A 12,627-nucleotide genomic window follows, 5' to 3' on the forward strand; every position below is an offset into this window, starting at 1 on the left:
CCGTCGTCCGTTAACATTTTACATTTCAAACTTAAAGTCAAGTTCTGCTGGGCCGATTGAACTGAAAGTTGGTAGGAATGATCGCCTCATGGTCCTGACAAAGTGTTGTTATTTTTCGGGTCGATCAGAAATCCAATATGGCCGCCACGGCCGCCATTTTGAAAACCTATTTCAAACTTAAAGTCAAGTTCTGCTGGACCGATTGAACTGAAAGTTGGTAGGAATGATCGCCTCATGGTCCTGACAAAGTGTTGTTATTTTTCGGGTCGATCAGAAATCCAATATGGCCGCCACGGCCGCCATTTTGAAAACCTATTTCAAACTTAAAGTCAAGTTCTGCTGGACCGATTGAACTGAAAGTTGGTAGGAATGATCGCCTCATGGTCCTGACAAAGTGTTGTTATTTTTCGGGTCGATCAGAAATCCAATATGGCCGCCACGGCCGCCATTTTGAAAACCTATTTCAAACTTAAAGTCAAGTTCTGCTGGACCGATTGAACTGAAAGTTGGTAGGAATGATCGCCTCATGGTCCTGACAAAGTGTTGTTATTTTTCGGGTCGATCAGAAATCCAATATGGCCGCCACGGCCGCCATTTTGAAAACCTATTTCAAACTTAAAGTCAAGTTCTGCTGGACCGATTGAACTGAAAGTTGGTAGGAATGATCGCCTCATGGTCCTGACAAAGTGTTGTTATTTTTCGGGTCGATCAGAAATCCAATATGGCCGCCACGGCCGCCATTTTGAAAACCTATTTCAAACTTAAAGTCAAGTTCTGCTGGACCGATTGAACTGAAAGTTGGTAGGAATGATCGCCTCATGGTCCTGACAAAGTGTTGTTATTTTTCGGGTCAATCAGAAATACAATTTGGCTGCCATGGCCGCTATTTTGCTACTAAGTTCTAATAGGCCGATCTCACTTAAAATTGGTCTAGGAATGATCAGCTCATGGTCCTGACAAAGTTAAGTTAACATTATACTATTTTTTACTCAAATTGGTACATATTTCAACAACAAAAATAAATACTGTAGACTCAGGTGACCGTTTAGGCCCATGGGCCTCTTGTTTATGTAAAGATCTTAAAAGCTGTGTGTTTGGCATACTTATTGCTTGATGATGCAATATTTCAAGTAAATGCGTAGTATTATAAACTATTCTCATTGCCTTATACAGACCAACAAGTAGAATGCATAATACTTTTTTTTTTTTTTTAGTTTTATTTACATCCTCAGTAGATTTGTTTTACATTATTCATGTAAAGCACAATTTTCCAAATATCATAAATATAAATTTCACATCATTTTAATTCGTTGATATTTTGAATGGCATGTTTGCACAATTTAGTTTATTCAAATTCATCGTATCTTATGTTTATTTATAACATCCTTTTTAATCTCTTTTGTTTTCATTGGTTTACAAAAAGATGTCCAAAGTTTAAATTAAAAATTGACACTAGAAACCTGAAGAGCTTCCTTTCACATAGTTAAATTTTTCATAGATGTTTGAATTTTCTAAACCAACAACTGAATGATTGAAAGAGATAAATGCCTGGTCATCAGTCTATCTTATTGCAGCTTGTGCACCTCAAGTGCTAGAAGTGCTGTTTAAAGCATAGGTTGTGGCCCTTATGTTTGTTCTTAACAGGTTTTGTCTCGGCCTTACCTTGTTGATTTGACATTATTAATATTTCCTATTTATTCAAGGTGTTAGAACATACTTGTGTGAGCTAGCCTTACTGGACTTGTGAAAGTTTATAACACTTTGTTTCACCAAACTTTTGACTTCAGCCATCGAAATTGGTCAACCAACTGACTGCTGAAAACTAAATTGTGTTAGTGGAAATGTCCCATACCAAAGGATGCTAAAATATATTAAATAGGTATACAAAGCATTGTACTTATATTTATCATTTGCGAAATTTTTTGTTTAGCGCAAATATCATTAGTTACGGAATATCCATACATATCTGACCAATCAAATGCTTTTAAAAGTTTGGTAAATGAGTGGATATTTGCTGCTAGAGATTGCAGATTTTATGTTTTTGACTAACACTCTGTAGCCCACAGCGTGAGGTGGTGTATAAAAAAGGATGGGAGTTTCATCAAGGAGCAACACGTTCAAGAAAAAATACACATTGAGAATTATAAGCAGGTAATCTTTTCCCTATAAACGGCCTATGGCAAACCTTTATGTGATGTAGATGCGGAAAAGGACAGAAAGAAATGACGAATACAATGAATTTTTGAGAAATAAAGAGGACAAACAAAGATCAAATTCAGCGGATAGGCGCCCTCCACTCCCCCGGGAACGGGAACGTCCAAGATCTGTAAGTAATGTACTGCAAATTATCTCCCCTGTTCTAGGGCTTGGACCAATTCACCTTTCAATAATGTATTGCAGCAGAGAAGTTTACCCTATACCAGATTTTCTGACATTATAAAACTTGGATGACCTGAGAAGAAAGTTTAAACAATATGATACATTGTTTTGCTAGACAGCTATAGTTTGCCAAGTTCTTACCTATAGCTTTATGTATATATCACGATACCATGGAAAATGTATTGATTTTCTCCCTATAGTGCATGCTCTATAGTATTTCAAGTCTTGTGCTCTGACAATTGTTCTTCTTGTACTTGTGGACTAAGGACCCTGCTACTAGGCATTAAACATCATCTGTATTATTCATTAAATCTGCACTTCATTCAAACTGACTCGCTGGCTTCACAGGTCTGTGATAGTACCAGATAAATCAATTGAAATGTCATCATCAGTATACCCAGTGGCCTTGCAGTATGTCAGTAATAACCAGTGGTGAATAAACCATTTTAAATAATAGATGAACGAAATATACCCAGGTCTTCAGGTAGTGGGCGTAGTATATGTATATATACACTCTGTATGTATGATGGTCACTCACCAGTCGTGTACAATGGTCAGTTTGATGGGTTCAAAGCGTTTCCTCATCTCGCTGTCTGTCCAATAATTAGCCATCAGTGTTTGAGAATTGGTGGAGTGAAATGTTAGGATAGGGCACAAACAAAGGAATGTATGGATAGGTTCCTGGAAAAAAACACAGGTTTCTTATATGTAAGTACATATTGTATTTCAGCTTTGCAGATTGAAATGCCTGGATATAACATATAGTCCTGATCAATGCAAAGTTTTGCTCAAAATAGCTGCAACATCACAAAATTATTTCAGCTTTGCAGATTAAAATGCCTGGATATAAATATAACATATAGTCCTGATCAATACTAAGTTATGCTCAAAATAGCTTCAACATCATAAAATGTTATTAACTAAATCATGATTTAGCTACGTGATGATTGGAACACGTACTTAAAAAAACCAGCTAAGTTAGGAAGTCTTTTAATTGAATTAAGGGGAGATAATGAGTTTCAAAGGGGAGATAATTCTTCTTGTTTTGATGACTGTTTTGTTTTTTTGTCATGCTGATATATAATTAGATGCTAAGGAAGATAATGATCTTTTTTTCTATTGTGTGATGATATGAAGGTAAATAAGCTATAGAGACACAAAACCTGTCTTTTGTGCTTGACCATAGTTTTGGTCCAAAGGCATTTAAATGCTTGATTAGTTGTCTATGGACAATAGTAATCATGTCAGAAATGGTTCTCTGTGGTATGTGTACAGGCAATAGTCGCCATTTTGAGTATAACAGCATGGCCAGGTATGTGTTTTATAGTCTGGCATATTAACAGACATTTTTTACTCGCTTCACCTGGAAACATTTCTCTACCAACTCACCAATGACTGACTTATAACTATTATTTGGGATTTACACATTCTTGTTTGGTAAGTTTTTTGTTATTATATCTATGATAGACAATAGTACATGTAAATAGATACATACTTGTTAACCCCAAATGTATTGTGTAACAGGGAACAACAGTGTAAAAATGTTCAGATAAACAAAATTGATATTTGGTCAGAATGACATTTAGCAATCATAAGATATTCTAATGCAAACATTTTTTTCGTGAGATAAATGATTAAAATTATAATTTGATAAAACAAAAACAAAGAAAATTAGAAAACACCAGTAATATTATATAAAAGACTGAAAATCAACAATACCTATACATTTTCCTAACTCCCATCCTTTTCAGACTTTGTAAACTTGTTTAGCACTAAGGAATTGGCTGGATAATACTAACAGTGTAGCTTGTCTGTGTGTTCTGTCTGCTTGTCCGCCAGAAGGAGATTCAGTGATTGATTTTATTACATGTATTAATTGCATTGAATCCTAATTTATTTTTTAAACAAAATTGAAAAGATGTTCAAAATATTAAAATAAATCATACAGAAAATGTTTTTAAGACAGTTGAGAATGTTCATGGTAATTTCATGGTTATTAAAGTGTAAAAAGGAAAAACACAGATTAAAAACAACATTTTGCTAAGGAATGGACTATTTTTAGTAAATCAATATAGACTGTTACAAATACTGTATAGATATTGAAATAAGTAAGTGTAGACTTGTTGTGAGGTGGTAATAACTAGACTTGCTAGATGTTTGGACTATCTTGGTTTTTAACTATACATCAACACAGAGACATGGAAGGAATTCCCCACAACAGGAGGAGGTTCCTAGGTTAGACCTTGGGGGTGGTGCCCAGCCACCTACACTTCGTCGTAAACAGAAGGTACATATCTATCCTACTAACATAGCCTAGAACTGGGTCTAGCTCCCCAACCCAGGCCACATCCATGTCCTTAATTAAAACAATTAACCTGGATCTGTGTTCTTGGTATTGTCATCGCCAACCCCCCAACCTGACTGACAGCCCCCCAACCCCTCAACCCTTAAAATCCTCAAACCCTCAACTCATCAACCCCTCAACCCCCCATTCCCCAACCTAAAACTGAAAGGACATCCAAGTCTTCAGTAACATAACCTGGATCTGTGCTCTCCATCCCCTCCACCCCCCGAGGGTACATCCCTGTCCTNCCCCCCTCTATAGGGCATATCCCTGGCCTTACATTAACATTATCTGGACCTGTTTCCCGTTCCCCAAACCAAGGGTACATCTTTGTCATAATTATTATAACCTGCGACTCCAAGCCCTAACAGATACCCCTGTGTATTGATAAGATAACCTGGGCTTGTGTCCAGCCCTCAGACTGAAGGTATACTCCATTCCTCATTAACATATCCATGGACTTGCCCAGAAAACCCAGGGTATGCCGCTATCCTTATTAACATAACCAGGATCTGTGCCCCCAACCCCACAAGGATCCTTTTAATTATGACATCCTTACTAAGAAACTGAATGCTGACATCCTTATGAAGATCCTGGATGATATGACATCCATACTAAGGCCTTGAATGATTACATCTTTACTGAGGCCCTGAATGATTACATCTTTACTGAGGCCCGGAATGATTACATCTTTACTGAGGCCCTGAATGATTACATCTTTACTGAGACCCTGAATGATTACATCTTTACTGAGACCCTGAATGATGACATCCTTACTGAGACCCTGAATGATGACATCCTTACTTAGAACTAAATGATGACATCCTTACTAAAAACTAAAGGATGACATTCTAACTAAAAACTAAATGATGACATTCTTACTAAAAACTAAATGATGACATCCTTACCGAAACCCTGAATGATGACATCTTTACTAAAAACTAAATGATGACATCCTTACTAAAAAACTAAATGATGACATCCTTACTAAAAACTAAATGATGATATCCTTACTAAAAAACTAAATGATGACATCCTTACTAAAAACTAAATGATGACATCCTTACTAAAAAATTAAATGATGACATCCTTACTAAAAACTAAATGATGACATCCTTACTAAAAAACTAAATGATGACATCCTTACTAAAAACTAAATGATGACATCCTTACTTAAAAAAAAAAGATGACATCCTTTCTAAAAAAATAAATGATGACATCCTTACTGAAAACTAAATGATGACATCCTTATTAAAAAAATATATGATGACATCCTTACTAAAAACTAAATGATGACATCCTTACTGAAACCCTGAATGATGACATCCTTACTGAGACCCTAAATGATGACATCCTTACTAAAAACTAAATGATGACATCCTTACTAAAAAGTAAATGATGACATCCTTACTGAAACCCTGAATGATGACATCCTTACTAAAAACTAAATGATGACATCCTTACTAAGAAACTAATTAATGTTTATCTTTCCTTAAAATAAACTACTTTTGGTGATGCCCATTTCCAAAACTAACTCTAAAATAAAACCTCTACTTAAATTAACCATATGGCAATATCCTGATACCAACTATTTGATGAGCTGTACATTTAAGGCAATGTGTTGACAATGTGTAGACCAAACTTCTCCATGTACTTTGATCTGAACTAAAACAGAATTGAGTTGGCCCATATTTAACGTTTGATGACATCTTTAGTCTGACTCGAACATCTATGCCCTAATTTTACTGATTACTTAGAGAAACATTTTTTTGGGAGAATTATACATTGCAAAGTATTGAAAAATTGTCTTTAACATTATAAATATTATTGTGTCAATGGTTTATGTGAGGGTACTGTAATAGTAGCCTGGTATATGACAGTGGTAGACCGGGGGTTCCTGAAGTACTGTAATAGTAGACTGGTATATGACAGTGGTAGACCGGTTGTTCCTGAAGTACTGTAATAGTAGCCTGGAATATGACAGTGGTAGACCGGGGGTTCCGGAAGTACTGTAATAGTAGCCTGGTATATGACAGTGGTAGACCGGGGGTTCCTGAAGTAGCATGTCTATATATATATATACAGGTACTAGATCAGTTATAGAGATGAGTTCATACTATCAGGTACTATAAATAATGTAGCTGTGTACAGATTCAAAATAACGTTGGGTTAACCAATCTTCCATAAATATATTGACAATGTAATCTATTGATGTCAGTGGTTTAAAAGGATCCTTGATCGTATAGTCCTATCTACTTCAGAGTAATTAATAAACCTGTGTTTACATGTTTAATTCAAAACTGGCGCTGTTATTAGTAAAATAACAGCATGCAATAGATTGATCGGAGCAGAGTTACTGGACATAAACATGTTGTCAAATTACACTGGGTCAGATTACACTGGGTCAAATTACACTGGGTCAGATTTCACTGGGTCAAATTACTCTGGGTCAGATTTCATGCATGAATGTTTGTTGGACTTGGTGAACATATTTCTGCATTAAGCAGGTTTCAATTTAGACAGGTTTATCTCCAAGTGTAGATTCTTTTCTTGTTGGTAATGCATGTTAACAAGTAATTTGTAATGTCACAAATTGATAAACATGTGTACAGGACAAATGATTTGTGTCTTGACATTACTTTGTAGGCATTGTCTAATGTTAATGAAAACTGTTGCATGATACTCCTACCTGTACTGTACTTTGTTTACAGATTGTTATAAAACTTTTGTTTCTACTTAGGTCACTGGCACTGTTGTGTAAACGTTATAGAAAAATATGTCCTTTTTGTTTTAATTAGTGCCAGTACTTAATGAAATAAGTGCATGCACCAACACATTATAAAATTAGTATAACACTTTATCACTTTCAGTCACAATCATTTTGTCATTTCCTATATCTTAGTACACAGGTCTGTCACTGTAATTCACTAAAGGAGAGTACCTATCAAAGTAGGAAAGATATAGGTATACTTAGTACACAGGTTTGTTAGTGTAGTTCACTAAAGTAGAGTACCTATCAAAGTAGGAAAGATATAGGTATACTTAGATCACAGGTATGTTAGTGTGATTCAAGTCAAGGTAGGACCAACGTAGGGATGATTTGGTATACTTAGTACACAGGTGTGTTATGTATGTATGTGTATGCATTTTGACACAACACTGGGTCAGAGTCAGATATATGCCAGTTTCTCTTTACCCTTACTATACACTAACTGACTACAGTTATCATCAGTTCAGAGTTGGATTACACCAATAATATAAACGTTTTCAGACATACTATTTTATAGCAAAGAATGGTATGATGAAGTGAAAGTTAAAACTTAAAACGTTTTTGATGATATGATTTACATCAGATTATGTTTCTAATGTAGATTGGATAAATGAGTTTTGAAGTTTTTATCAGCCAAGTGGAGAAGTTGACGACTTTAAGGCACAATCACCACTGGATTGTTTGCATGTTTATTCTCATTGTTTTTTCCACGTTACAGCAACCAGAGACGTTTGTGGCCTCACTGCCCGGCCTTCAGACCAACTCTGCCCAGGTACAAAACTTGGCCGTCTGCTTTCTCTTCATTTCTCAAAATTTAAAAAAAACGGAAATTTGAGTGTAGGGAGATTTTCCTATGTTATCTTTAAAATCATTCTTTAAAAATTCTAATATATTTAATTTTACAACGATTATGCAACAATTTCTATCAACTCTGAGATTTTGTATGGAGATTTTCATGAAGTTAATGCAGCAATATATACAATACATAGTGTGTCACTAGGTTGGTGCTTGTATATCTTACACATATTTAGTAAACTCAAAATCGATAAAAAAATATAAGCATATCTCGCCATAAAAATGTCCATTTTCATAGTTGCCTGTCTTGACTAACAGGCATGATAGTGATAGGAATATTGTGTGAAAAAAAATAATGGCATGATTAATATTGATAGCATAAATATGAAAAAAAAATAGATGCATGTTTTCTAGACCTGCGAAATTAAAAATGGGTCAGCTTGAATCATACTTTCTTTAATTGAGGTTGATAAAGGGGAATAACTCAAAGGGGAGTCAGTTTGAAGTTAGATGAAATAGAGAGATATAACTCAAAAAGGGTAAATTAAGGTAATACATTGTAATAAGGGTAAATGAAAAAAAGGTGTGATTTGTTAAGTTGTAAGAATTATAATGCTAGTTGAAATAAATACATATAGGAAATTTTGTGTCACAGATCGAGAGAATTTGAATTTTGAGATTGTAATTTATAACTGAAATGTAATCTGTATAACAGAGAAGACGTAAGGAGGAGGAGAGAAATAGAGAATACAATGAAATGTTGAAAAAGCAGAAAGGCAGAGGTGTAAGTAGTGTGTAGTGCTGATTGCTGCAGTGTGAATCACTGTGTTTTTACTAACAGCGCCACCTATATATACTAGAGCCACACCAACTGTAGTTATCTCCCTTTTATTTCAGTTTAGTCAGCACATAGTGTCTGTGTATTTGTATTTTGTTCTTAAAAACCATTCTGTTATCACATATTTTGAAGAAATTGAAAATGATAGATATATTTATGTGCAATAGTTCGTCAATTTATCACATGCATGATTCACGTTTAATAAATTTTAAAGGTCACAAAATTTTCAGTTCCAACTATATAATTCATGATTTTCAAGTACCTAATTTTCTTGAGTGGTAATGAAATTAACCAAAAGTTGGTGAATCAGTGCAAAATAAGATAAATACTGAGATTTAAATAAAGTTTTGGAGTTTGACTTTTTATTTCTGACTGTCTATTAACCTTTTGGTGGATACTAATTCCATACCATAATACTACAAACAGTAAACTATTTTCTTACACTGTAAATGGAACATTCAATAAATACTCTTTCCTGTCAATCATAGTAATATACTAACAGCACAAGTAAAAAAAACACATATCTCTTAAAGCTTATCACTTTGATTAATTTTAGTTTTCTTTTTCCTTATTATCAATTAATATAAGGACATCAGAAATTCTTCATATTTATAGATCTGTTCAACACAGTTCAACACCATTTCTCTTATTTTGGTTTGGTTGGTTCCAATTATCGATCCCTTGCCTGGATATCACCCATTATGCAGGGCGATCGAAGAAAAGGGCAAACAAAGTACAGAAGTCAATCACAACAAGCTCAGGATTAGTTGGGTTTTATTTATAAGTAAACGTCTACTGGTTTCGCCCCAACAGTGATCTTGAAGAAACCGGTAAATGTTCCCTAATAAATAAAACACAACTTGTCCCAAGATTGTTGCGTTTGACTTCTATACTTAGATCTGTTCAATATATAAAAAAGATTGTTTTCAAACTTATATCAGGGTTATATTAAGTTTTAGCCAATCATAATAATAAGAACACTGATTTAGGTGCATATTGTGGTATGTATCTAGTAAGCCTAAATTTTATAGATAAAATATCTATAAAGTTAAATGCTGTTCATAAACATCAAATGTGTATCTAGATGTAAAAACATGCATATAATATGCTATTTTTATTTACCCTTCATCTTATAGAAGTGATGTTGCTTTAACAAACAAAAATATAGATAGAAGTTTTATGTGTATCTAGTTAGTTTCGTTTGTTTTCTTTTTACAAATTATTATTTGAAAGTGTGTTGCACATGTGTTGTTAATATAAGTGTATTTATAATCCTGTCTCATTGTTCTCAGAATCGTAACACAACAAATATATCAATTGATAAATTTTTAAAAGTAATTAAGGAATATTTGAACCGCTAAAATGACCTCATTTTAATTGTTGAACTATTTTAGTAGTTATTTATTTATTAAGTTGTCATATCATTTAAGTGAAAATGTAGTTTTAGAATTGTTTGTGCCGAGTAAGATATGCTGCCTACGAGTAATTTAATGCTTCTGTATGTATAATTATTGAGTATGATATGCTGCCTACGAGAAATTTAATGCTTCTGTATGTATAATTATAGAGAAAGATATGCTGCCTACGAGAAATTTAATGCTTCTGTATGTATAATTTAGAGTAAGATATGCTGCCTGCGAGTAATTTAATGCTGCTGTATGTATAATTATTGAGTATGATATGCTGCCTACGTGTAATTTAATGCTTCTTTTTGTATAATTATAGAGTAAGATATGTTGCCTACGAGTAATTTAATGGTTCTGTATGTATAATAATAGAGTAAGATATGTTGCCTACGAGTAATTTAATGGTTCTGTATGTATAATTTAGAGTAAGATATGCTGGCTACGAGTAATTTAATGCTTCTTTTTGTATAATTATAGAGTAAGTTATGCTGCCTACGAGTAATTTAATGCTTCTGTATGTATAATTATAGAGTAACGTTACTGTGCTGATAGAAATATAAATGGTCTTGTGGGTATCGAACACAGTAAGGTGTAAGAGTATAGTTCCAGGGTTGACAATTGTACTGTTCAGCAGTACCCAAGTGTGGACTAGACAGAGTACACTAAAACCCTGTTATAGTGCCATCGTTTGTCTTAAGGGTTATGGCTATATTCGACTTAACAACAAACTGAAGGGAAAACAAGAGAGAGAAAAAATCCATCATTTTTGACAGTATTTGAGATGGCAAATGGAAATAAAGGAACCACTTCACATGTACCAAAAGGTACTGTTGGGTATAAATAGTCCGAAATCATGATTAACATGGATGCTGTTGGTAACAAGTTAACTGTACCATCATTTGCCGAGATGAATTACATCAGTGAATTATTTGTTTTGGGTCTAGTAAATTAGAAAAATATAATGGTTTGGTTATATTTGATATTGGAAATTTCTTAGCTTTGTTAAGCATTGGTTGGCAGTGTCAGATGTTTGACAGTATTTTAACACTAATTTGCTTATGGGTGCAGGTTCAGCTCCCAGTGTTGTGGACAGCATTTGTCAGAACTCTAAACAGGGTGTTAAATCAATTCTATAGATATTAAAAGTCCTTTGGGGCAGCTTTTAATGAAAATATTTATTTCTGCATCCTATTTAGTAATTGTATGAGAAGTCAATTTTGTTTGCCACTGTTGTTTCAGTGTAGTGTCTCTGGGAACATTAGACAGTGTATATCTATGGTGTAGTGTCTTTGGGAACATTAGACAGTGTATATCTATGGTGTAGTGTCTTTTGGAACATTAGACAGTGTATCTCTATGGTGTAGTGTCTTTGGGAACATTAGACAGTGTATATCTATTGTGTAGTGTACAGGTACGTATTGGGTAAATCTGTGTGTCACATATTACATTCCAAATTGGGTAAGTGAACATACCAAACAACACTGATACCATTCATTAAGTGGTGGGTTATAAATAAATGGAGTTTCATTTAAATCTCCCGTGTTGACCTCAACACGTTTTAATGTTGTTGTGACTGTATACAGGTATTGGTTTTAGGGTTTAGGCCTGATGTGTCAATATCGCTGCAGATAAACCACAGCCATTTCTAAATATGGTGGTCTTATGTTCTACCTGTACAGAATATTGAAGGTTTGTCTTAAAAAAGTGTAGCTGTTAGTCCTGGAAGTAGAGCAGTAGATTTGTCTACAGTCCTGGGATGTAATTCAGTATTTTAGTGGATGTTTACTTAACAGAAGTGCCTGGATTCTTGGAATGTGCCCATTATTGAATGGAATGTGGCTTGATAATTGTATTTTATGATTTGATGGTCATTCGTAAGCCATTCCAGCCATTTGGATTTCTTTTTTGAAGAATTCCTTTGATAAGTATAATGTACCAGGGTCACATGGTGTCCTGTTGGTATTCTGGCGTACACAAGAATCTACTGTTACCAAAGGACTAGTCTACAGGAATCTGCTGTACCTGATGGACTTGCCTTAAAGGATCATAACTCTTCTGATCCAGGGACAGGATTCTTCTGTAGCAAAGCCAAGTA

General features: G+C 34.4%; 1 protein-coding gene across 1 annotated transcript in view; it reads left to right on the plus strand.

The window, feature by feature from the left end:
* Nucleotides 1–12,627, plus strand: part of LOC110445151 (trichohyalin-like) — a 125,307-nt gene that overhangs the window by 51,993 nt on the left and 60,687 nt on the right. Inside the window, exons 22-25 of the mRNA XM_021489584.1 lie at nucleotides 2,201–2,326; nucleotides 4,574–4,666; nucleotides 8,212–8,265; nucleotides 9,004–9,072. Coding sequence (XP_021345259.1) covers nucleotides 2,201–2,326; nucleotides 4,574–4,666; nucleotides 8,212–8,265; nucleotides 9,004–9,072 — 342 coding nt within the window. The remainder of the gene's footprint in view (nucleotides 1–2,200; nucleotides 2,327–4,573; nucleotides 4,667–8,211; nucleotides 8,266–9,003; nucleotides 9,073–12,627) is intronic.

This window comes from Mizuhopecten yessoensis, unplaced genomic scaffold, assembly GCF_002113885.1.
Source record: "Mizuhopecten yessoensis strain PY_sf001 unplaced genomic scaffold, ASM211388v2 scaffold2091, whole genome shotgun sequence".
Classification (NCBI taxonomy): domain Eukaryota; kingdom Metazoa; phylum Mollusca; class Bivalvia; order Pectinida; family Pectinidae; genus Mizuhopecten; species Mizuhopecten yessoensis.